General features: G+C 43.8%; 2 protein-coding genes across 2 annotated transcripts; both read left to right on the forward strand.

Moving 5' to 3' along the window:
- Positions 1-1,791: 1,791 nt before the first annotated feature.
- ulk4 (unc-51 like kinase 4) lies at positions 1,792-23,508 on the forward strand (the record flags this gene model as incomplete). Its single annotated transcript, XM_084336570.1, has 9 exons — positions 1,792-1,988; positions 4,535-4,672; positions 5,864-5,963; positions 9,223-9,362; positions 10,327-10,525; positions 12,525-12,626; positions 17,331-17,414; positions 18,532-18,607; positions 23,415-23,508. Coding segments are annotated over exons 2-9 (933 nt in total), but the record flags the coding sequence as incomplete, so codon positions are not given.
- On the forward strand, positions 23,508-25,317 carry LOC311246057 (uncharacterized protein). The gene is made up of 2 exons (XM_084336127.1): positions 23,508-23,600; positions 24,789-25,317. Exons 1-2 carry the CDS (start codon positions 23,510-23,512, stop codon positions 25,154-25,156), a joined length of 459 nt encoding a protein of 152 aa, XP_084192253.1. The 5' UTR covers positions 23,508-23,509; the 3' UTR covers positions 25,157-25,317.
- The last annotated feature ends 1,688 nt before the right edge of the window (positions 25,318-27,005 follow it).

Here is a 27,005-nt window from a genome sequence, read left to right on the forward strand (position 1 = left end):
GTAGGTAATATCTTCTTTCCTTGTGACAATATTGTCACCCACTGTAACTGAGAAGCCGTCGGTCTTGCTGAGTTTGTTATTTGAACCGAAGAGAATGGACTCTGTTTTGCCCATGTGTAATGATAGTTTGTTATCAGCGAGCCATATGCAGATTTTGCTTAGTTCTGAGCTGAGGGTTTTTTCAACCTGTAATTTGTTCTTGTCAGAGACCAGCAGGGCTGAGTCGTCCGCAAACAGGAACAAGTTGCAGTCACAAGCTGACGACATGTCATTTGCATAAATTAGGAACAGTAGCGGACCTAGTATGCTTCCTTGTGGAACACCACAGTTTACTGTGAGGGGGGGGGATAGGGTACCGTTTACCTCCACCATCTGCTCTCTCCCCTCCAGGTAGGATTGCATCCAGCTCACTGATAGACTATCAAAACCAATTGCTTTTAGCTTGTCAATCAGAATGGTGTGATTGACAGTGTCGAAGGCCTTTTGTAGGTCCAGCATGACCATGCCGCAGTATTTGCCCGCGTCCACCTCTTGTTTGATGTGGTCGTTTAAATAGAGAAGGCATGTGTCAGTGGAGTGGGATGTTCTGAAGCCAGATTGGAATTCGTAGATTAGATTTTTTTCCGCAAGGTATTTTTCGACCTGTTCGTATACAATTTTTTCCATGACTTTCGAGATGGAGGTAAGGATAGAAACAGGGCGGTAGTTGCCTGGGTCTAATTTACTGCCTTTTTTGTGCAGAGGGGTCACTCTCGCAATTTTGAAGTCCTTGGGGACGTGTCCCTGTTTTATAGAGAGGTTTATTATGTGTGTGATGACTGGGGTGATGGCGGCTGCTGAGTCTCTGAGGAATTTGGAGGGGATGTTGTCATGGCCAGTGGCCTTGTTAGGTTGGAGGGCGCTCAGTTTTTTGAGTACCTCATCTGTTGTTACCATTTCCAGTTTGAAGTCGTCTTTGTGGACCCCTAGGTTTTTGTAGTAAGCTACTATGTGTTCTACCCCATAATGCCCTGAGTGGGAGGGTAGTTTGTTTACCAGTGTTGTGGCTATGTTTGTGGGAATGGGTACGATACAGTAACAGTACGGCTCAATACACACAATTGTTAAGGGGATGCAGACCAGAGAAAGACTTTCGTATTGTTTACATCAGGGTCCCCCATTTTCAATTAGTGCTGTTACATCCAGACATTTATGACATACAAGATAAACAAATATACAGTACTGTGTATTTACAGACAGCGTTTCTAAAAAGAGAATAATATATACAGTTGATTTGAGGGGGAGGAAACTGTACATTGGGTGGGGGGGGGGGGTTGGACATTTTATTTACCGGGGCCAGTCTAGTATATGTACTATTTTTACTGAAAGAGAAAGAGGGAAACCCATCTGATGACAATATTCATTCATTATATATGGTCTCCTTCTCTAAGTCAGTGAATATCAAACAATTACTCATTCTGCTGGCGACCCTCTGGGGTAAAACGCAGTGCTTGTGTTAGTAACCAAGCATGTTACACGCTGTCTTGTATCCTAGCAACGCAGGACCAACCCATTCCGAGTTATCCTGGTAAAAACAATGAAAACAACTCAACAAAAGCTATACCTTAAAATTAGACACACGACACAGATCGCAGGCCTTGATTATATATTTAATTATATATTTCGCCCTACTTAAATAAGACGTTCGTTTTCCTAATTTTAACTATATGTTTCACGGAATGATCCGTTCGAACCCGCTGTGGTTGTAGTAAGTGAAGGGGTCCCGAACTCTTCCGCTAACAAACAGAAGCGGGTAGCTTGGATGTAATTTACTGTACTAGTATTATGTTAATACTTTATACATACCGTTATATTGTTTTATGGAATACGTAAATGGAGTCTGAAGGCAGCAGGAGGGAAACGCGATACATATTATTGCACTGTAGGCTACAGTAACATCAGTAACGTTATCAATAATCTAGCGAATAACAGACAGAAACATTACGCAGGTAAGTTAACCTGACGCCGGGTATAATGCCAATTGTGTCTAAAATAGAAACTATTAGATCGTCTCTGATTAACGTATATATTTAACTTAACAATTTTACCATTGGATTTAGGTGCCCGGTTAGAACTTTGGTTAAAGTAACGTTTGCGGTTGCTTAGGTAATGTAACGTTTTGATTGATTGATTGATTGATTGAAAACTTTATTAACAGATTGCAGAATGGGTACAGTACAGTACAGCTCAATACACACAATTGTTAGGGGATGCAGAGTTGCAGACCTTGTACAACTGTACAAGCAAAACTGTACGTTGGAATATCGACGAAACCATACTTGGTTCCAAGAGGAGGGTCTTGTGTATTCTTGGGTTAGGTCATTTACTGTACATTGGAGGGGGTTGGGTTAGGACATTTACAGGGGCCAGTTTCGAATTGCAGTCTCCCGTAGGTGTTCTTTGAGCGTGGTTTTGAAAGTGGGTAGTGATTCACATTCCTTTACAGCTTTGGGTAGGGCGTTCCACATTGATGTGGCATAATTGCGAAAATGTGTTTAGTCCCTTGTTTGAGCCGAATCTGGGTTCAACATGATTTGTGGAGCTCCCTCTGGTGTTATGGTTGTCGTATTCACTGACCTTTGGGAAGTATTTTGACATGTACATGGGTATCTTAGTCGTGTAGTGTATCTTGTAGACCAGGCCCATTGCAAGTTGCTGTACTGTGATACTCTAAGCCATCCTAGGTAGTCAAAGTGGGCAGGGGTGAGGTGGGTTCTAGGAGTAACTTAAGGTCAAGTAGTAGTCTGACCAGTTTGTTTTGTGATGTTTGTAATCTTGTTTTTAGCGCCTTTGAGGTACTTTGGTACCATGAGGTGCAAGCATAGTCGTAGTATCCTTGAATGAGTGCTCCTGCCAGAGTCTTCAGGGTATTCTTGTTTACCAGAGAGGAGATCCGGTACAAGAATCTAGTTCGTTGGTTGACTTTTTTTATTACATTTGATGCCATTTTGTCACAGGAAAGATTTGCCTCTAGGATGGAACCTAGGTATGTAATTTCGTCTTTCCTTGTGACAATATTGTCACCCACTGTAGCTGAGAAGCCGTCGGTCTTTCTGAGTTTGTTATTTGATCCGAAGAGAATGGACTCTGTTGGCAGGTGTAATGATAGTTTGTTATCAGCGAGCCAGGTGCAGATTCTGCAGAGTTCTGAGCTGTGGGTTTTTTCAACCTGTAACTTGTTCTTGTCAGAGACCAGCAGGGCTGAGTCGTCCGCAAACAAGAACAAGTTGCAGTCACAAGCTGACGACATGCCATTTGCATAAATTAGGAACAGTAGCGGTCCTAGTATGCTTCCTTGTGGAACACCACAGCTCACTGTGAGGGGGGGGGGGGTAGGGTACCGTTTACCTCCACAATCTGTTCTCTCCCCTCAAGGTAGGATTGCATCCAGCTCACTGATAGACTATCAAAACCAATTGCTTTTAGCTTGTCAATCAGAATGGAGTGATTGACAGTGTCGAAGGCCTTTTGTAGGTCCAGCATGACCATGCTGCAGTATTTGCCCGCGTTCACCTCTTGTTTGATGTGGTCGTTCAAATAGAGAAGGCATGTGTCAGTGGAGTGGGATGTTCTGAAGCCAGATTGGAATTCGTAGATTAGATTTTTTCCGCTAGATACTTTTCGACCTGTTCGTAGACTATTTTTTCCATGACTTTCGAGATGGAGGTAAGAATAGAAACAGGGCGGTAGTTGCCTGGGTCTAATTTGCTGCCCTTTTTGTGCAGAGGGGTCACTCTCGCAATTTTGAAGTCCTTGGGGACGTGTCCCTGTTTTTAACTTGGTTAGTAACTTAGCTAACATGTTGTAGAATCAATGTAGTCGGTCTAAAATCAAACATCAGTCTTTCTCCGAATGCAGTGGAAATCAAAACCTGAGAGTTATTTACAGGGGTGCAGTGCTGGGCATACGCGGTCAAACGACGTTTGGGCTTCGTCACTGAGGCCGAAGTGCGCGCATCCTATTATTATGCAAAGTCTAGGTGATAAGTGCCGGCGCGACGACACAAAAATGACTTGTCGCGCCGTATACCCCGGCCGCCGGCACTTATCACCTAGACTTTGCATAATAATAGGATACCGACAACCAAATACAAGCCCTGTAGGTGTGGTGGGGGGTTGCTTGATCTCCCGACTGGAAGGATATCATCTGTTCTGTGCGCAACCGAGGGAACATGTATGCGCGTGTGCGGGCGTTTGGCCTTCGCCCATATTACGACTGCACCCCTGGTTATTTACCCATTGAGCTACACAGAACCACCTGTTCTGTTCAAACCTATTCTTTACCCCAAGATGGAGAACAGCCTGTATTTGGTTTTCTATAATGTATTGTGATGCATTTTAACGGTATTCCCATGGCGGTGGTACAATGTGTCATTTTTTATTTGGTTTCTTTCTTTATTTTGCAGGGCGTGTTTCAGTGATATTCCCCTTTGTTCTACTCTGACAGAGAAATTAGTGTCTTTTAGATACTAGTATTTACTTCCTGTCTCTTCCAGATGGAGAACTTCATCCTGTATGACCAGCTGGCGGCAGACAGTAGATCTGTGGTCTATAAAGGCAGGAAGAAGGGAAGTGTCAGCTACGTAGCCATCATCTGTTCTGATAAAACCAAGAGGCCTGAGATCACCAACCATGTAAGACTAACACTGACATTCTGTTGACATCAAAGAGGAATATACCCCCCTGTTCTAACGTTTAAATATGTAATTGACTTATGATGACGATAAGCTGGTAGTTTGACTTGGTTCCAGAGCTGAGACCCCTAGACCCACTTGGTCAGAGGTCACATGAGCTGCTGACCTACCTGTAGACCCGCTGCGTCAGAGGTCACATGAGCTGCTGACCTACCTGTAGACCCTCTGGGTCAGAGGTCACATGAGCTGTTGACCTACCTGTAGACCCGCTGGGTCAGAGGTCACATGAGCTGCTGACCTATCTGTAGACCCTCTGGGTCAGAGGTCACATGAGCTGCTGACCTACCTGTAGACCAGCTGGGTCAGAGGTCACATGAGCTGCTGACCTACCTGTAGACCCGCTGGGTCAGAGGTCACATGAGCTGCTGACCTACCTGTAGACCCTCTGGGTCAGAGGTCACATGAGCTGTTGACCTACCTGTAGACCCGCTGGGTCAGAGGTCACATGAGCTGCTGACCTATCTGTAGACCCTCTGGGTCAGAGGTCACATGAGCTGCTGACCTACCTGTAGACCAGCTGGGTCAGAGGTCACATGAGCTGCTGACCTACCTGTAGACCCGCTGGGTCAGAGGTCACATGAGCTGCTGACCTACCTGTAGACCCTCTGGGTCAGAGGTCACATGAGCTGCTGACCTACCTGTAGACCCTCTGGGTCAGAGGTCACATGAGCTGTTGACCTACCTGTAGACCCTCTGGGTCAGAGGTCACATGAGCTGCTGACCTACCTGTAGACCCTCTGGGTCAGAGGTCACATGAGCTGCTGACCTACCTGTAGACCCTCTGGGTCAGAGGTCACATGAGCCTTCTTGTATTTTTTCTAATTTTTCTTTTCTTGTTATTGGCTCTTGTTGCTGTGTTTTGAACATGACATCTATTCTATCCGTGTCTATCTTCCATTTCTTTTAGCTATAGTGTTTGCCTTATGTCTGATCTTGTTTTGAGTTTATTTTCTAGACCATGCTTACATGTATTTCGTTCGTATATTATATTATTATGGCCATTGATGGGATGGGAGTGGAACTTTGTACAAGCTCTTTGGGCTTCGTTCCCTCCTAGCACTGTTTTGTAAAAGAATGTGCTTACATTTTTTTTATAATAATAATGTATTTATTGCTGTTGTGGCCTGCTAGGTCCGCCTGAGCCATGACCTGAAACATCAGAACATTGTTTCCTTCTATGAGTGGTATGAGACCAGTAAGCACCTCTGGCTGGTAGTGGAGCTCTGTACAGGTCAGTAGAACACCCTGACACCTGGCACGACTAACCCCAGACACCTGGCACGACTAACCCCAGACACCTGGCACGACTAACCCCAGACACCTGGCACGACTAACCCCAGACACCTACTAAGACTAACCCCAGACACCTGGCACGACTAACCCCAGACACCTAGTACGATTAAACCCTGACACCTGGCACGACTAACCCCAGACACCTAGCACGACTAAACCCTGACACCTACTAAGACTAAACCCTGTTACCTAGTAAGACTAAACACTGACACCTACTAAGACTAAACCCTGACATATACTAAGACTAAACCCTGACACCTACTAAGACTAAACCCCGACATCTACTAAGACTAAACCCTGACACCTACTAAGACTAAACCCTGACACCTACTAAGACTAAACCCTGACACCCAGTAAGACTAAACCCTGACACCCAGTAAGACTAAACCCTGACACCCACTAAGACTAAACCCTGACACCCAGTAAGACTAAACCCTGACACCTACTAAGACTAAACCCTGACACCTACTAAGACTAAACCCTGACACCTACTAAGACTAAACCTTGACACCTACTAAGACTAAACCCTGACACCTACTAAGACTAAACCCTGACACCTACTAAGACTAAACCCTGACACATACTAAGACTAAACCCTGACACCTACTAAGACTAAACCCTGACACCTACTAAGACTAAACCCTGACACCTACTAAGACTAAACATTGACACCTACTAAGACTAAACCCTGACACCTACTAAGACTAAACCCTGACACCTACTAAGACTAAACATTGACACCTACTAAGACTAAACCCTGACACCTACTAAGACTAAACCCTGACACCTACTAAGACTAAACCTTGACACCTACTAAGACTAAACCCTGACACCTAAGACTAAACCCTGACACCTACTAATACTAAACCCTGACACCCAGTAAGACTAAACCCTGACACCTACTAAGACTAAACCCTGACACCTACTAAGACTAAACCCTGACACATACTAAGACTAAACCCTGACACCTACTAAGACTAAACCCTGACACCTACTAAGACTAAACCCTGACACCTACTAATACTAAACCCTGACACCCAGTAAGACTAAACCCTGACACCTACTAAGACTAAACCCTGACACCTACTAAGACTAAACCCTGACACCTACTAAGACTAAACCCTGACACCTTACTAAGACTAAACCCTGACACCCAGTAAGACTAAAACCTGACACATACTAAGACTAAACCCTGACACCTACTAAGACTAAACCCTAACACATATAGCAAGACTAAACATTGACACTAAGGCTATGGTTAGACTAGTGTATTCCTGGCGTTTTTTTATACGTTTTTGACGACGTTTCATGTCCTATCTACACAGAAACGTGTTTTTTGGCGTTTTTTTGTGGATACGGCTGAAACGCAAAATTGTGTTTGCGTTTGGAGATACGCAAAAAAACGAGTCGACAAACAGCGTGTAGTCAGCACGCTAGCCGTTGTTGCGAAAACGCCCATGCGCAGTAGATACCATCTGCGTGCCCTTCCGGTGACAGCAGAGTGTGTGTGTGTGTGTGTTTGGGACAGAGCTCCGTGTCCCAAATAGCTTCAGCTACCATGTGTTGTCAAGTTATTGTTATAAGGACCCCAGTCCAAGCTACAACAGTCTGCATTCCCTTAACAATTGTTTGTATTGAGCCGTATTGTATTGTACCCATATGCAATATGTTAAATAAAGTTTACATCCATTCATTCTGCTAGCATTACCGATGGCATGAGCAGCTGGCTAACGTGAGCTATCAGGATTCAGACCCTGTTAGCTCAGAGTTCCTCTTTCAACTTAACAAGCATTAAACAAAATGGCCCAGTCATCTATTCACCTTTGTTTAATACACACAGCGTTGTCTCTAATGTTATCTAACTACTGATAGCTCGCGATATCATCAGTTTTGATGCTGGCTAAGTAGCGTGAGCTAACGTTAGCTTCTGGCCACAATGCTATATTGTTATAATGGCATACTCCATTGACGTTAGCATGCAGCTAACAATGCTACAATGATACCGATCGTTTTTTAGCCTAAACTATCCGCTCTTGGTGGTCACTTGTGTTGATGTTAGTTTTGTTTCATCAACAAATGACAGGCAGAACACACAGTGAATGTATCCGTTTTGTTTATTGCACTTTTATTAGGCTTTGCTGAAAAAAGAATTGCTGCATTGAGCAAGATGGTGGCGCGGCATAGGCGCCTGCCTTGTTGACATTTTCTTTGCTGGAGCTTCCAGGAAGTGTATTGGCACATTCGTTCTGATTGGTTGAAATTGCCTTCATGTTTGCCACCTACTGCCACCTACTGCTTTGGCAGTGTACTTCATCAGTGTGCTCTGGTGACAAAAACGAAAAAAAAACGAAAGTGTGACTCGAGGCGCATGACGTCGCGGCGATACGCGGCGATGCGTATAAGAAAACAATACGAAGATGATACGAAAGGTGTAACCTCAGCCTAAGTAAGACTAAATCATGACAACCAGTAAGACTAACCCGTGACACATAGCAAGACTAACCCTGACACCTAACAAGAGAGAGGGGAGAGAGAATTTAAAGCTGTGAACTGGTGACCAGGCTGTCTATAGCCTACTACATTATTCTATTTGGTTATAGACCCTACTACATTATTCTATTTGGTTATAGACCATACTACATTATTCTATTTGGTTATGGGCTTTACTACATTGGTCTATTTCGTTATAAATTTGAATATATTATTCTATTTGGTTATGGACTTTACTACATTATTCTATTTGGTTATGAACTTTACTACATTATTCTATTTGGCTATGAACTTTACTACGTTATTCTATTTGGTTATGGACTTTACTACATTATTCTATTTGGCCATTACTACATTATTGTAGTTGGTTGTGGATTTTGTTGTTTTGGACTCTGCAGTACATTTCATGGACTTTAATTATACAATAATTATACACTGCTTGTGATTTAGCCATATGGTGTTTTTGTCCATGTGGCAAAAACAAACAACAGTTGGTAAGTAGGTCTGAGCACCACTGGTCTAGAGTATTTAAATTTGATCGCTGCATTAGAGAACAGCAGCAATGTTTCATAATTTTACCTGGAAATAACCAACCGGACATGGTGTCTGCAAACCTCTCCTCAAGGAGGTCTGGTAAAGTGTCAAATGAATGAATCTTCATTTTCAGTCTCTGTTGTTTCTGCCTACGTCTCTCCCTGGTGGTCAAGGTGGCTCTCTGGAGGCTGTGGTTGCACAGGACGGCTGTCTGTCAGAGGATGTGGCGAGGGGATTTGGGCGGGACTTAGTCAGAGGACTGAAGCACATCCACCAATCAGGAATCATCTTATCTGACCTCACTCCCGCTAAGGTAGGGACACGCGTGTGTGAGTGTAGCTTACTGCAGTTTGAACCATATATGAACCATAGAGCTTACTACATACAGTATGAACCATATATGAACCATAGAGCTTACTACAGTATGAACCATAGAGCTGAACCATCCTCTAGAATAGATCCTCTTGGACGGTCCAGGCGTTCTGAAGTTCAGTAACTTGTGTCTCTTGTCTCTTCTCTAGATCCTCTTGGACGGTCCAGGCGTTCTGAAGTTCAGTAACTTGTGTCTCTTGTCTCTTCTCTAGATCCTCTTGGACGGTCCAGGCGTTCTGAAGTTCAGTAACTTGTGTCTCTTGTCTCTTCTCTAGATCCTCTTGGACGGTCCAGGCGTTCTGAAGTTCAGTAACTTGTGTCTCTTGTCTCTTCTCTAGATCCTCTTGGACGGTCCAGGCGTTCTGAAGTTCAGTAACTTGTGTCTCCTGTCTCTTCTCTAGATCCTCTTGGACGGTCCAGGCGTTCTGAAGTTCAGTAACTTGTGTCTCTTGTCTCTTCTCTAGATCCTCTTGGACGGTCCAGGCGTTCTGAAGTTCAGTAACTTGTGTCTCTTGTCTCTTCTCTAGATCCTCTTGGACGGTCCAGGCGTTCTGTAGTTCAGTAACTTGTGTCTCCTGTCTCTTCTCTAGATCCTCTTGGACGGTCCAGGCGTTCTGAAGTTCAGTAACTTGTGTCTCTTGTCTCTTCTCTAGATCCTCTTGGACGGTCCAGGCGTTCTGAAGTTCAGTAACTTGTGTCTCCTGTCTCTTCTCTAGATCCTCTTGGACGGTCCAGGCGTTCTGAAGTTCAGTAACTTGTGTCTCCTGTCTCTTCTCTAGATCCTCTTGGACGGTCCAGGCGTTCTGAAGTTCAGTAACTTGCGTCTCCTGTCTCTTCTCTAGATCCTCTTGGACGGTCCAGGCGTTCTGAAGTTCAGTAACTTGTGTCTCCTGTCTCTTCTCTAGATCCTCTTGGACGGTCCAGGCGTTCTGAAGTTCAGTAACTTATATCTGTCCAAGGCGGAGGGAGAGACACTGGAGGAGTTCTTCACACTGGTGTCTTCTGAGGAGACAGGAGGAGGAACAGAGGATATCTCAAAAGACATTATGAGAAGGGACAGAGGAACAGAGGACATCTCAGAGGACATCAGGAGAAGGACTCGAGGTAAACCTTCAGGTCACATGGTCACTTCTCTAACCAATCACCCGATAGTATACTGTACACTAGGGCTGGACAATATGGCCACATTTTTGGTCATACAATTATATAAACCATGGCCATATCCAAAGTTAAGTATCATATATATCATATCCTTCTCAGTTTTGACGGTATAACAGTACTTTTCTAGGACAAATTACAATATGACACATTTGAGTCCTTTTCAACAAGTTAATATAGGCCTTTGAGGTCCCGTAAACATGTCTTTTAATTTTTGGCTGAAAAACAACACTCGCTTCTAACAACCTCTATACCTCTCTGTTTCAGTCCTGTTCTCGATATGCTGTTTCTGTGTCTGTAATGAGCGAGGCAGTCATGTACCATCTAACAGGGGTACACGAGCCTGTACCATCGAACGAAAGTTAGATCAAACTGTCAGACTAGACGTTGAAGATCAAATATGACTTAAGATCCAGCAATAGCATAGCAATCTCACTGTAATTTTTGTCAGAAACATCTTTTAGGTTAAACTTTAGGTAGAAAAGAGAAGATTTACGAGCAAGCTGCGATCTTGTACACGCGTATTCTTCCAAGATCTTCACGCGCACATACGAGGCGTTACTAACTATGTTGATTGAAGACGCAATTCTTTTAGCCTTTTCTCCTTTACTCCATCCCCCAATTTAGTTAAATTCCAATTCCCTCCTGGTCGCTGCACTGCCCTACTAGGGTGTAGACTACCGTACTGTCGGTGTAGACTACCCTACTGTCGGTGTAGACTACCCCACTGTCGGTCTGGGGAGGGTGTAGACTACCACATGCCTCCTTTGATACATGTGGAGTCGCCAGACACTGTTTTTCACCTGACAGCTAGGAGTTTCACTGGGAGAGCTTAACACTATCTCCCTGGCCCAGATCCCCTCCCTGCTGACCGGCCAGTAGGGGTCGCTATTGCAACGACCAGGACCCCACAGGCTTCCCACCTGAGAACACTTGTGTTCCAATTGTGTTTGTAGGGACGACTGACCAAGCCGGAGGTATCGTTGCCGGGAATTTAATCCGGCTCTCTGTGGTTGTAGGCGAGTGCTTAAACCTCGACCCTACCCAGCCACCCCAAATCTTGAAATCTTGAAATCTTGAAATCAGTGCTTAGATCTCTGCACAACCCAGATGCACCAGTTTTGAGTTATTTTCCATGTTTTCAAAGTCTCTTTGGGTGTTTGCAATTTGTGGGAAGTATATGTCTCTGATGTCTTGGTATAGTGGGCAGGTTGTTAAGAAGTGTAGCTCCGTTTCCACCTCTTCTTGTGTGCAGTGGGTGCACAGTCTGTCTTCTCTTGGGAGCCAGGTCTGCCTATGGCGGCCTTTCTCGATGACTAGGCTGTGCTCGCTGAGTCTGTACCTAGTCAAGGATCTTCTTAGTTTTGGATCAGTCACAGTGCTCAGGTATTCTGCCACTGTGTACTCTCTGTTTAGGGCCAAATAGCATTTCAATTTGCTCTGGTTTTGGGTTGATTCTTTCCAATGTGTCAGATCGTTTTCTTTTTGTTTTCTTATAATTTGGTTTAGTCCAGTGTGGTTTCTGTCTGGTGGCTCTGCTTGTGTTTGTGAGCAGAGTCCAAGAACCATCTGGCTGAGTGGGCATCTCTCTAGGGTCTCTCTGTAAGTGAGGGCTTTGTTATGGAGTGTGTCTGGGTCACTTTCTTTCAGGTGATTATAGAATTTAACTGTACAAGCAAAACTGTACATTGGAATATTGACGAAACCATACTTGGTTGTTGGTTCCAAAAGGAGGGTCTCGTGTATTCTTGGGTTAGGTCATTTACTGTACATTGGAGGGGGTTGGGTTAGGACATTTACAGGGGCCAGTTTCGAATTGCAGTTCTGCTCTGCATGCAGTATTTGGTGTTTTCCGTTGGGTGCGGAGAATGGATTTGCAAAATTCTGCATGCAGTCTCAATTTGGTGTTTGTCCCGTCTCATCTCTCTCTCTCTCTCTCACTCAGGTAATCCAGTCTACGCTGCCCCAGAGGTGTTGCTTGGGGCAGAGAGCAGCAGTCAGTCTGATCTGTGGGCTCTGGGCTGTATACTGTACTACATCTATACTGGTACACACACACACACACACACACACACACACACACACACACACACACACACACACACACACACACACACACACACACACACACACACACACACACACACATGATCATACCTTGATTCAATGTTGAAATTACACCAGAATCATTGGGCCTCATGCATGAAGCGATATAAGAACAGATTTCGTTGAAAGGGTTAAACATGATTCCACACCAGACAGACACGATACACACTGTTGTGTTCCCTTAGTGATGAATACACTGGAGAAATTCTAAGAGTGGTCGAGAGCACTCTTACCCAGATAAGAAACTCTTACCCAGATGAGAAACATTTAAAAAAGCCTACCATTCATAATAATAATAATACATAAAATTTATATAGCGCTTTTCCTAATTCTCAAAGACACTTTACAAAACAAACAATATAATACAATACAGTTTTAGTAGATGAAATAAAAATATATTATATAAAATGGTGAGAGAGGAAGGAGTTCATGGGTTGAAAGCAAACCATTGGTCAATTGCCCCCAAATACAGTACCCCCAAATACGACTTTATAAACCCAGAACTTTTCAATAATAATAATTATTATTATAACTTATTGCGTGCGTTCTGCTTCTGAAATGGATTATATATTGCTGTTAGAACAGTTACATGCTGGCTGCCCAGGCTGTACGCATATAACGCATATTTACAACCTCTCCTCTCCGCTCCTCTCCTCTCTTCTCTGTATAGATGTAGCAGTACTGTCTATCTGTATGCCATGTATATGTCATATATGTTATGATGAATTGAAAATGGGGGACCCTGATGTAAACAAGACGAAAGTCTTTCTCTGGTCTGCATCCCCTTAACACATTGATGGCCATTTGGATGCGTCTAAAATGCGTCTATCCCACATAAATGGCATAATCATACTCCCTTATTCAATAACAATGCACTCTTGATTGGAAAACAACCTATAAGATTCCCTAGATGGGAAAAGCAAGGCATACACACATTAGGAGACGTTTTCAACAAACAGGGTTTTTGTAGTTTTGATGAGATATGCAAAAAATTTAATCTCACCAAGTCCTCATATTATTTTTACGCACAGTTATTGGCATGTTTGAAGGCTCACGGTGTTCCATTAAGGATACCAATTGTACACCACAGATACCACAAATTCTTCTATAAAAGAGAGACATCGAGAGGTTTTGTTTCAGATTTTTATCATCAATTACTAACGGCCTCATATGAAACCCTACATCTAGACTCAGTCTGGAGGAGGGATATACCAGACCTGGAGATAGACTTTGACTGGCAAGAAGCCTGGGCAAATGTACGCCTTGCATCAAGGAACCCGGACCATCAACAAATCAATCTTAACTATATTCACAGGGCATACTTAACTCCTATAAGACTGAACAAAATGGGTCTTAAACAAGACTCCAAATGCTCCTTATGTACAAATGGAGACGAAGGGACATTTATGCACATGTACTGGGACTGCCCACCAGTTAAGATATTTTGGAAAGAAGTGACCCAGCAATTGTCAAATCTCTTAACTCTGGATATACCTGTACACCCCTCTGTATTACTGCTGAATGATGTCTTTGAGCATGCAGTACCTCCACAGCTAAAGAGATTGGTTTTATCCGGTATCACAGTGGCTAAAAAGCTGATAGCATCACGATGGTTTCAACCGGAAAAAATGTGCCGTAAGGTCTGGATTCTTACATATCTCGATGTGATTTATCAAGAAATATCAACAGCTAGAATTTTGGGTCTCAATGAATCCAAAATGGCAATGTGGTTAGAAGTGGTGGAGAGAATAAAAGCCAGCATATAATGGTAGTGTCTGGTCAGGAACAAATTATAATGGTTGGATTATCCAATGGGGGGTCCGGGAGAGGGGGGTACGAGCTGGAGCATATGTGTATTTGTATATCCTATTGTGTGTTGTCATGTTTGTTTATGTGTTTGTTTAAAAAATAATAAAAAAATAAAATACAAAAAAAAAAATCACTGTAGACGGCCAGCATAATATAAACAGACTTGCACAGTCCGTGGGGCTGTTTGTAGAGCTAAATCTATACTTTATAGTATTGCTATCTGTCCATTCTCATTGTCAATTGAGACCATAAACCGTCCCTTCAAAATGGCTTAAAGAATAATTTTTTTCATCAATACGTTCTCATTTTATAGCGTCTTGAATATAAGCGTTATACGGGATTTGGTCTAGTATATTTCCTGGAAGGCTGGATAAAGGGCTAATAGCTACTAACGTTATATCCAATGGCATTTCGGTTATACAGAAGCTACAGTTAAAACTCAAACTGCATATGATCGGTACGATCCTCAAGCATGAATGCATGAAAGGGGGGGGGGGGGCGGGGGACGTCGTTTCTGATTATTGATTACCAATAACCATGTTCGTCTCAGTAGCCACATACGCTGATCGGCTGGTTGAGTATCATAACAAGCTCTGATCAGCATGTCATTTATGTGAAAAAGATCTTACCATGAGCCGGTTGGATCCCCCAGACCATTTCCCAGTTATTGATCGCCATCTGGACATTTCAGAGAGAGATGACAGGTGACAGATCCGGTATTTCCGAACCTATAGTTCGGAAATACCGGGTCTGTCACCTGTAATCTCTCTCTGAAGGGAGAGAGCATATGGATCAGCGGCATATATCTATCAGTATACTGCGCGCCGCGATTGGTTCTTGACAAGCGTGCAGCCAGTCGTTCAGTATTGACAAAGCCTACTTTGCTGGAACGATTTATTTCGCACTATACAGTACGTATACGTATAGTACAAGTATAAGTCTTTATTTGTCATCAGATTAACACACACACACATGCGATGAGCGACCCACAGGAACACACACACACATGCACTGAGTCGCAAGTCGTGAGACGTGTGTGTGTGTGTCGCAAATCGCTTCCTGTTGAATATATCAGACAGGGATCAGATGCCGAAACTCGGCTGTTTTACACACGCCTCATTCACCTTATAAGGAGATGGTGGGCGTGTCTGTATGCAAATTACTTTAGCGCGAACACGCTTTTGAGTTTAAGAATGAGTGGGATTCATCATGCAAACTCCTGGGTAAGCACAGATCTCGATGTTAAGAACGGCTTGATTAATGTGGCGGTGGCTTTTCTTATTGTTCTCTTAACAGACAGGTACGCAAGAATATAAGAAAAATAATAAGAGTATTGTTTTTATTTTTTTTATCTACTTTTTCTCCCCATTTTTCTATTTTTCTCCCATTCCAATTTCGTATTATCAAATTCTTCCCTCCCTTGTCTCGAACGTTGCTAGACCATGCCTCCCACTGGTCGGCTGCAATGTGGACGAAGCCTTGCATCACGTGTCCCCTCCGGTACACGAGGAGGCAGCCGTCGCATCTTTTCACCTGAACAGCGCGATCTCTCAGTGGCGAGGAGTAACGCGTGGGAGGCTCACGCTGCCCCAGATACTTCCTGATTCTGCTGTACAGGCGCACCAACTGACCTGTAGGAGTCGCTGTCCACAACGTCCGATCCCCACCCACCAGCTTTCCCACCCCCTAATACTGCCAATTGTATTAGTATGAACGACCAGCCAAGCCGGAAGCAACGCAGAGAGCTGGGCTCGAACCCAGCATCTCCTGCGTTAGTGGCGAGCGCCTTGCCCACTGCGCCACTTAGCCGCCCCATAAGAGAGTATTGTTGAATGAGGCCCATTGTTTCGGTTGAGGTTGAAAATTACATTTTGAATCAACATTGAATGAATGTTGAATTATTGTTGGCAACTTATGGTCCTTTTGTTGGTCGGTAACACTTTAGAATAACTATCCCTTATATATGGTTAATAGATCATTTAATGAACTGTTAGTTAATTAGTTATTAATTACTTGTTAAATGTTTGTTATTATCCAAATAGTATAGTTACACACATGCACCAGAGCCCTCTTCTCTAATCAGTCACCTACTACAGCCATATATATGTTTTAACAAACATTTGACAAGTCATTAATAACTCATTAACTAACAGTTTGTGAATGATCTATTAACTATTTATAAGGCATAGTTTTAACACACATTTAACAAGTCATTAATAAGCCATTAACTAACAGATTGTGAATGATCTATTATTTATAAGGCATAGTTTTAAATCACCAACTATTAACAAACATTTAACAAGTCATTAATAACTCATTTTGTGAGTGATCTATTAACTATTCATAAGGGGTAGTTATTCTAAAGTGTCTCCAGTGTATTCATCACTAAGGGAATACAACAGTCTGTATCGTGTCTGTCTGGTGTGGAATCATGTTTAACCCTTTCACTGCCACACTACAGAAGGTTAACCCTTTACTATCACACTACCGACGGTAGTTAACTGGGCGCACCTGCTGAGCAGCAATCAGATGTGCACAGGCTAAATCACCCATCCTCTCACGCACACACACACACACGCACGCACGCACGCACGCACGCACGCACGCACGCAAGCACGCACACACACACACACACACACACACACACACACACACACACACACACACACACACACACACACACACGAGAGAGCTTCTGTCATGTTGAGCTTCCATTTGCTCTGGCTTGTACCATCCTGCCACCTCTTCAATAAACTGGTCTGCTGTTTACATCATAATATTCTGGATTAAATTGGGTGTAGTTCCCCTTTAAGCTTCCTGTGTGTCTGTGTTCCAGGTGAACCTCCGTTCTACTCCGAGAGCCTCACTGAGCTGACTGAGATGATCGTACATCAAGACTACCCTCCTCCTAGACAACCTGGTACTGTAGACTACCCTATATATAATATAGCTATAAATAAAATAAAATATATAACTGGTTGAATGTTAATGTTGTTTAATATAAATATATAACTTGTTGAATGTTAACAGGTTCAGCGCCAGAGGTCGCTGTGGGCGTATGGTCGTGTGTGCCAGCGCTTTGTTCAATGGGGATAAATGCCGGTGTTTGCAGTGCTAAAACTATATTAAATATTATAGCTATGGATCTAATAACATAGTCGATTGTCATTGAGTTTCTTATGGTCAAGATGCAAAAAACAGATAATTTTTTCATCCATACATTTCCGTTTTATACCGTGGTGAATATGAGTATAGTTTTAGTCAGAGTGATTTTGTGTAATCCCAGGAAACGCCGGCAAACAGCGTTTTTTTTTTTTTTTTTTTTCATTATAAATCGTGCCATTTCCCGCCTGGATCAATAATCAATCTGAAATCAACGCTAGATTATCGGTATTATGTTTCATCATGCATGCATGAAAGGGGTGGGGGGGGGGGGGCGGGGATTTCTATGCTTCGATCGCCACCAAAGGAATACACTACACAGTACATTACAGACACTCTGCGATCACGGGGAAAGAATTATCGGATCAACGCAAGATTGATAACAATAGTCCTTACCTTGTCTATGATGTACTGCAAAAAGAATAATCCAATTATCCGATCGCCATTCCAAATACTGATCGCGATCGTGTTTCCAACGTAATCCACCAAAGAACACGAACCGGGGGGGCCCGACCCTCGTCGATGCATGTGTTATAAGTGCTTGTCTTGCCGGAGTGTTTAGACCCCGCCCGCACGCCGCAGCTCGGCCCAGACAACAAGCCACATCGTTTCAAATGGAGTGCAATAGCGGCCGCAAGGCGCTAGGTGGCGGTATTGGATGTTTGCGATCTCAGACCCATTTCCAATTATAACATCAGGCTGGATGGATGAATTATGAATGGATATAGCAAATAAAAGAAATAACGATTAAAACCCGACTTTTTTCGGGTTTGGCGCTCAAGCGATGGCGAGTTAACCCGAAATATGTCTGGTCTGGCGTCCATTGTGTTAATGCTGTTTAATATAAATATAACTGGTTGAATATTAATGTCCAGGTCCCTCATCCAGCCCACCCAGTGAGGAGTTCCATGATCTTCTGAGAGGCCTTCTCACCAAGAGCCCTGCGCACAGGTCAGATCACATACTACTGCTACTGCTACTGCTACTGCTGCTACTACTACTGCTACTGCTACTGTTGTGAAGGGCCAGATTAAAGCTGAGAATCTACATTTATTGTTTTATATACTTTGTATATTATTTATATATACACGGTATATCCCTTTAAGCCTGCGTTCGAATCATAGTAATATTCGCTTTCCTTATTGGATAACGCCATCGGCGCCAGACCGCAAGCCCCCAAAGTCAGGTTCAAAGGCGAGTCCGGGCATGTCGTAACATGCCCGGAGACAGCGTATTGATTCGAGACGAGAACTGAGGTTTGGCACTAGATAGCCACTTAAGTATATATACGGCGCAGGTGCGAACAGCAGCAGTTCGTCTAAGTAGTTGTTCATTCAGTTCGCTCATCCACTAATGAAGTGAGAAGCCATGCGTTTAACAGAGCGTTGAGAACCACGTGCGGAGTGAATAGTAAAAGTGTCAGATTTAAGGGCGGTTAGGTGGCCGAGCGGAGATTGCGTTCGTCACCAGCCCCGGAGCTGAGCTGGATTTGCCTGTTCGAATCCAGCTCACAGCTCCGGGGTTGTCACCAGCTTGGCTGGCCGTCTGCACTGATACAATTGGCTGTATCAGAGGATGGGAGAAGCTGGCGGGGTGGGTCCGGGTCGTTGTAAACAGCGACTCCTACAGTTCGGTCGGGGCGCCTGCTAAGCGCGGATTGGACGTGAGGGGGATAGTGTGGTCCTCCCACACGCTACGCCCTCTCAATGAGAATCCGCGCTGCCAGGTGAAAAGAAGCGGTGATTGGCTGGACGTGTGTCGGAGGAAGCACGTGGTAGCCTCCACTCTCCCAGATGATCTGACTGTGGGGGGTAAGTGCGCAGCGACCAGGAAGGGACTGGGAATTGGCATACGACTAACATTGGTATGGGAGAAAATCGGAGGAAAATGGAGGGGGAAAAAGACAAAAAAAAAAAAAAGAAGTGTCAGATTTAATGCAGTAACGTCAAGTTCGACCTAGCTTAATGTGAAGTAAAGAGTCGTTAATTTATTGTGTATCGTGCCAACACCAGTTCGTTCGTGTGTAGCATTACCCAACAGTTCGTCCGTTTAGCTAGTGGACCTTAGCCAGTGCGCGTGGACTAAATACATTGGTACCAGCACACGAGGAGGCCTAGTCGGAGAACCTGCTGGACATGTGCACAGGAGAACCGGCGGCGGCGATTGCAGAACCAGTATTGGTTGGATTATATTGATTGTGGAACGTACTACCTGGAGAAGAGCATAGTTTATTTCCATTGTCGTTTGGATTTAAACACCGTGAGGATCTACATTCGGGCTGGCCTCATGGACCGAGGCTAGCTGGCTATCATCGTTTGCTATCGAGCATTTGGATTACAGTTATTGCTTTTGATGCTGAGCGTTGGATTACAAGGACTGGCTTCTGTACGTGAATCCCCTTCTTCTTCAATTGATCAGACTGAGTATCCGAACATTCCTCTCTCCTCCAGAACTTACAACTCTGGGAGGAACCCAGTGTCTCCAGCGGTACCAGCGTTGCCCTCTCTAATTGCTATTCCACGCCAGGCGGCGTTAGCCTAGTGTCCCATCGTAGGAACTATTCTATTCCCATTGACTTATGCTACTGACTGACTTTATGCCTATTCTTCGCCATACAAGCGCGACCCTAATTCTCATATCTGTAACTATTTACTGCATAATAATAAATACCCTCAAATGATATTTCTTTGTCAGTGCCGTGTTATTATGAGTGTCTGCCATATATTAGATGTACTGTCTGGCCAGTAATTAAAGTACATACATAGCAGTGGTTTAATCTATCACAATCTTTAATACAGTCAGGGTTTTGTAACCCCTCAGTTACAGCTACTACTGCTGCTGCTGCTACTGCTACTACTGCTACTACTACTGCTGCTGCTGCTACTGCTACTACTACTACTACTACTGCTGCTGCTGCTACTGCTACTACTACTACTACTGTTCTACTACTACTACTACTACTACTGCTGCTACTACTACTACTGCTACTACTACTACTACTACTGTTCTACTACTACTACTGCTGCTACTACTACTACTACTGTTCTACTACTACTACTACTACTACTACTACTGCTACTACTACTACTACTACTACTGCTGCTACTACTACTACTGCTACTACTACTACTACTACTACTACTGTTCTACTACTACTACTACTACTACTGCTACTACTACTACTACTACTACTACTACTGTTCTACTACTACTACTACTACTACTGCTGCTACTACTACTGCTGCTGCTACTGCTACTACTACTACTACTACTACTACTACTACTACTACTACTACTACTACTACTACTGTTCTACTACTACTACTGTTCTACTACTACTACTACTACTACTACTACTACTACTACTACTACTACTATTACTGCTGCTGCTACTACTACTACTGCTACTACTACTACTGCTGCTGTTACTGCTGCTACTACTACTACTACTACTGCTGTTACTGCTGCTGCTACTACTACTACTACTACCAGGCACGTTGGAACTTTAAATCGGTAGGGGGTGCGGCCTTTGAGATTTTTTCACACAGTAACTACATGCATCATTGTTTACAATGAACGGTGGGGCTAATCGAAAGGACTGGACACGGACAAGTTAAACTAACCTAAAGTTAGTTGTTCACCAACAATCTACAGACACAAACAAACACAGAACCGGACTGTTATATTAAATTAATTGATTGCTGTTTAACTTGTCCGTGTCCAGTCCTTTCGATTAGCCCCACCGTTCATTGTAAACAATGATGCATGTAGTTACTGTGTGTTGTTGTAGCCACCGGTTAATTCGCGATTTTTTATTGGTTTGTCATGACAAACCAATTACATAATCCAACATATGTGTAAAGAAACAACATATTCCAGTTAACGGTATATTTTTTTAATGATTCGTTACGGCGAAATCAATACTTCAATTTGTATAAATTGCGTTAAGCGGAGCTTAGTATTCCTGCCTCGCTGAGGAGCTTGTTGCGGCTCATGCGCGCGCTCGGCCAATCAGAGCAACGCGGAAGGGCTTGTTGCTTGCCGAAAGGATACAAGCGAACAGACTCAGTTAACTCTCACAGTAGCTCAGTGGTTCGTGGCGCGCGGGAAGGGCGGGAGACGGGAGGTGAATACAATTAGTTGTTTCACCTGTCATTCAATCAGTCTGTGACAGTCTGTCATCACTCGAAAATCAACTCTGCTGCAATCTTGTCGGTTTTACACGTATGATTGTGTACGTACAGTAGTGTAATGAATGAATGACAACTTTATTTAACAGATTGGAGAATGAATGGCTACAATACAGTACGGCTCAATACACACAATATAAGTGCTTTGAGCAGGATAAACTTATAATATACAGTGTTACAGTTACAGTATATAATATACAAATATATAAATACTGTCATAAAAAATAACATTTAAAATAAAATAAAAAAGATATTTAAATTTTTTTTAAATTCTTTGTAATAACTGAGGGGGGGGGGGTGCTGCCGCACCCCCCCTTCCAATGTGCCTGACTACTACTACTACTACTACTGCTGTTACTGCTGCTGCTACTACTACTACTACTACTACTACTACTACTACTACTACTGCTGCTGCTGCTGCTACTACTACTACTGCTGCTGCTACTACTACTACTACTGCTACTACTACTACTACTACTACTACTACTACTACTACTTGGAGATCTCCTCCTCCACGTTGACGGCTGTTCCATCTCCCCGTCTCTCGAAGTCCGTAACCTGGGCGTCACCCTTGACTCCACACTTTCATTTCACTCCCACATCAAATCTGTCACCAAGTCTGCCTTCTACCACCTCAGGAACATCTCCCGTCTCCGACCCTCACTCTCAGACTCTGTGGCGGAGACCCTGATCCACTCATTTGTCACCTCCCGGTTGGACTACTGTAATGGAGTCCTGTTCGGGGTACCCAGCAAAGCCCTGGACAGGCTCCAGTATGTCCAGAACTCAGCTGCCAGGGTTCTCACTCACACCAAGCCCTGGCAGCACATCACCCCCACCCTCATCCATCTCCACTGGCTTCCAGTCAGGTTCCGCATCACCTTCAAACTCCTGCTCCTCACCTACAAATCCCTCCATGCCCTCGCCCCCCGGTACCTGTCTGATCTCCTCCACCAGTACACTCCATCCCGGAACCTACGATCCTCTGATCTAGGTCTCCTCTCCATCCCTCGCGCCAGGTTACGGACTTTTGGGGACAGAGCCTTCAGCGTGGCGTCCCCTACCCTCTGGAACTCTCTCCCCCCCGAAATCCGCAACGCCCCAACCCTGGACACCTTCAAATCCGCTCTAAAAACACACCTCTTCACCAAGGCTTTCCCCATCAGTTAGTTTTAGATTAAATTAGGTCCATTATCCCCTACTTTCCCTCATCCCCTCTTCCCCCTCCCCCCCCAACTTTCCTTGCCCTATTTTTTGTCCTGATTGTAAAGCGACCTTGGGTTCTATGAAAGGCGCTATATAAATTTGATTTATTATTATTATTATTATTACTACTACTACTACTACTACTACTACTGCTGCTACTACTACTACTACTACTACTACTACTACTACTACTACTACTACTACTACTACTACTACTACTACTACTACTACTACTACTACTTCTACTGCTACTACTGCTGCTACTACTACTGCTGCTACTACTACTACTAAGTTAGTACAAGTTCTACAACCACTATGTTGTGCTACTACAAACCTTTTAATCTTGTTAATTTGTTGTTTAGGATGTACTGGCCACAGCTGCTGGCCCACCCCTTCTGGACATCACTGGAGGAGGAGGAGGAGGAGGAGGAGGAGGAGGAGGAGGATGATGATGATGATGATGGTGGTGGTGGTGATGATGATGATGATGATGGTGGTGATGATGATGATGATGGTGAAGCAGAAGGAGGAGACTCTGCTGGTTCTAGGTGTGTTGGATGCTCTGGTTCTGTCTGACAGCGTGGTCTCTGCTCTTTTGAGCAGCGCTGCCTAAGGATCTCAAGACTCCTGTATTGTTTCTACGCCAACCTCTTGTTAGCAGATACATCCTGTAGTATATATGGCCCTCTGTATAGTATATTTGTCTGTCTGTCTCACCTCAGCTCCCATTGGTCTGTGTGTGATTGTCTTTAAGACATGTCTTTACATTAATTGGTTTCTGTATAATTGTCTATAAGACATGACAAGTACTGATTTTATTCTGCCAAAATTCAACTCACTAATGGGCACAAATACCTTTTTATATTCTGCGGCATTGGAGTGGAACGAGCTTCCAGTGGCCCTGAAAAACATTGAAGAGGGGGGAAGCTTTAGACGTGCCACAAAGATATGGCTAGCCAGTGAATTGTAGAGCGTAGCCACATCTAGGAAGGAGAGGGTAGGGCATATCTGTTAGTCTCTTGATAGTATATGTAGAAGTGAAATACAGGTTAATGTTTTATGGGGTTGCTATATGTTTTATTATGATGCTCTATGTTTTTATTATGATGATCTATGTTTTATTATGATGCTCTATGTTTTATTATGATACTCTATGTTTTATGATGTCTGTCCATGTCCAAAATCAGGGACCATGATGGAAATAACTTTCTCATGTTTTTATCCCTTGGATGCTGTCTTTTACTCCACAATAAAAAGCAATCAATCAATTTACAGTTGGTCTGTGTTTAATTGTCTTTTAGACATGACTTTACATTAATTGGTCTGTGTTTAATTGTCTATAAGACATGTCTTTACAGTTGGTCTGTGTTTAATTGTCTATAAGACATGTCTTTACAGTTGGTCTGTGTTTAATTGTCTTTTAGACATGACTTTACATTAATTGGTCTGTGTTTAATTGTCTATAAGACATGTCTTTACAGTTGGTCTGTGTTTAATTGCCTTTAAGACATGTCTTTACAGTTGGTCTGTGTTTAATTGTCTATAAGACATGTCTTTACAGTTGGTCTGTGTTTAATTGTCTATAAGACATGTATTTACAGTTGGTCTGTGTTTAATTGTCTTTTAGACATGTCTTTACAGTTGGTCTGTGTTTAATTGCCTTTAAGACATGTCTTTACAGTTGGTCTGTGTTTAATTGCCTTTAAGACATGTCTTTCTCTCCTTGTTTACAACAGAAACAACAACTTACTGTTCATCTCCCACCACAGACCCACCCAGACACCTGACCCAGCATCGCACCACAGACCCACCCAGACACCTGACCCAGCATCACACCACAGACCCACCCAGACACCTGACCCAGCATCACACCACAGAGACACCCAGACACCTGACCCAGCATCACACCACAGACCCACCCAGACACCTGACCCAGCATCACACCACAGACCCACCCAGACACCTGACCCAGCATCACACCACAGACCCACCCGGACACCTGACCCAGCATCACACCACAGACCCACCCAGACACCTGACCCAGCATCACACCACAGAGACACCCAGACACCTGACCCAGCATCGCACCACAGAGACACAATGACTCACAGACCAACAGGCAGACAGGCAGACACTAGACAGACCGCCAAGGGATCCTCCAGGAAGCCAGCACACACCCCAGACCCAGCCAGCCTCCCAGAGGAGGGGGGAGGAGAGAGAGGAGGGCAGCCGGGAGACAAGTGGAGGTCAACTGTGTCCAAGCAGACCTTTAACACCATAGCATAACAAGTCATTCAACCCAGGTATATACAGTGTGTGTGTGTCTGTGTCTGTGTGTGTGTGTCTGAGTAGCCGTGGGTAATTTACAACCTCCTCTTAGGGCTTGTGTCCATATAGCATTTTTTTTCCGGGGCGCCAGCATCTTTTTTTCAATTGTTCCCAATGAGGAGTGAGTGTATGCAGCAGCATGCGGCCGCCTAGAGGAAAAGCGCTGCACCCGGCTTCTTTTTTCAGAGCGCTCCGCATTTTTTGTGAGTCATGCACCCACATCCTCCTTGCTCCACGGCTGTCGGACTGCACGGTGACCGCAGGAACATCACCAAACTCATCCAAACAAAGTATGAGGGCAAGCCTTCTCCAGTTGGTCGTCATGGTGACAAAACACCAATACAGTAAAATAATAAATGGCTAATGAAAAGCAAAGGGGCGAATTGCGATGCCAGACGATAGAAATAAATAACAAATATACAATAGAACGTGAAGGTGCAAATGGTGGTTCTAGACAAGTGAAATAACAAATAGATAATAATAATAATCAAAACCAACAACAGCGGGGCGGCTAGGTGGTGCAGTGGGCAAGGCGCTCACCACCAATGCAGGAGACGCTGGGTTCGAGCTTGGCTGGTCGTTCATACTAATACAATTGGCAGTATTAGGGGGTGGGAAGCTGATGGGTGGGGATCGGACGTTGTGGACAGCGACTCCTACAGGTCGGTTGGTGTGCCTGCGCAGCAGAATCAGGAAGCGACGGGGGCGGCGTCCCCCTCCCACGCAGACCCTCGCCGCTGAGAGATCGCGCTGTGCAGGTGAAAAGATGCGACGGCTGCTTCCTCGAGTACCGGAGGGGACACGTGATGTAAGGCTTAGTCCACATTGCAGCCGGCTTGTGGGAGGCATGGCCTAACAGCGTTCGAGACAGGGGAGGGTAGAATTGGACGATACGAAATTGGGATGGGAGAAAAATAGAAAATGGGAGAAAAAGTAGATAAAAAAAAAAACAACAACAGCGGTCAGGTGGTGGGTGATGGATACATTTTGTTGCCATAAATACAAAACTCACTTTTGCGCCTTTTTTTCTTCTTGTCGCAAGCGCTTCATCCCAGCGCTTAAGGTTATGGTTAGTTTAACCCTTGTGTCTGATAAGGACTAAATACATTTTAGTTTTTTTGTAATGCTAATAATTGACATATGCTAGCCTGTAATAATCCCCCCCAGAAAAGTCTACTTTGCATTTGATATATTGAAATTTTTTCTTTTTACAATAATTTGTGATGCCATCACAAACACTGGCATTTAAAGGGTTACAATTCTAAAATGAATTGAATATTTGGTGGTTATGATCAGGGCTGAAGTTGAATAAAAGATTTATGAAAAAAAAGGGAAATTATTTCAACATATAATATTTTTATGGCGTTTTTGAAGAGGACAATATTGTCCCTTAATGGTACAGTAAGAGTGTAACAATTTAGTTTTCAAACACAAGGGTTAAGGTAACAGTGTGGTTTGGGTTGTGGTTAGTTTAAGGCAGTGCTTCTCAAACTTTTTCCGTCAGGCCCCCCTTTGGCGGACCAAAATATTTTGGGCCTCGCCCCAACAAAAATAGTCATGAAATGGGCCATGTTTAAATTTATTGAAATAACACCAATATCGTGACCTTTCAAATTGACAACACC

Source organism: Notolepis coatsorum (assembly GCF_963971535.1).
Source record: "Notolepis coatsorum genome assembly, chromosome: 19".
Classification (NCBI taxonomy): domain Eukaryota; kingdom Metazoa; phylum Chordata; class Actinopteri; order Aulopiformes; family Paralepididae; genus Notolepis; species Notolepis coatsorum.

What these genes read in the sequence shown, in the direction of transcription:
- LOC311246057 (XM_084336127.1), top strand. Translation starts at nt 23,510, where the DNA reads ATGATGGTGGTGGTGGTGATGATGATGATGATGATGGTGGTGATGATG. An exon ending in GGAGACTCTGCTGGTTCTAG is followed by an intron (nt 23,601 to 24,788) that starts GTGTGTTGGATG and finishes TGTTTACAACAG; the next exon opens with AAACAACAACTTACTGTTCA.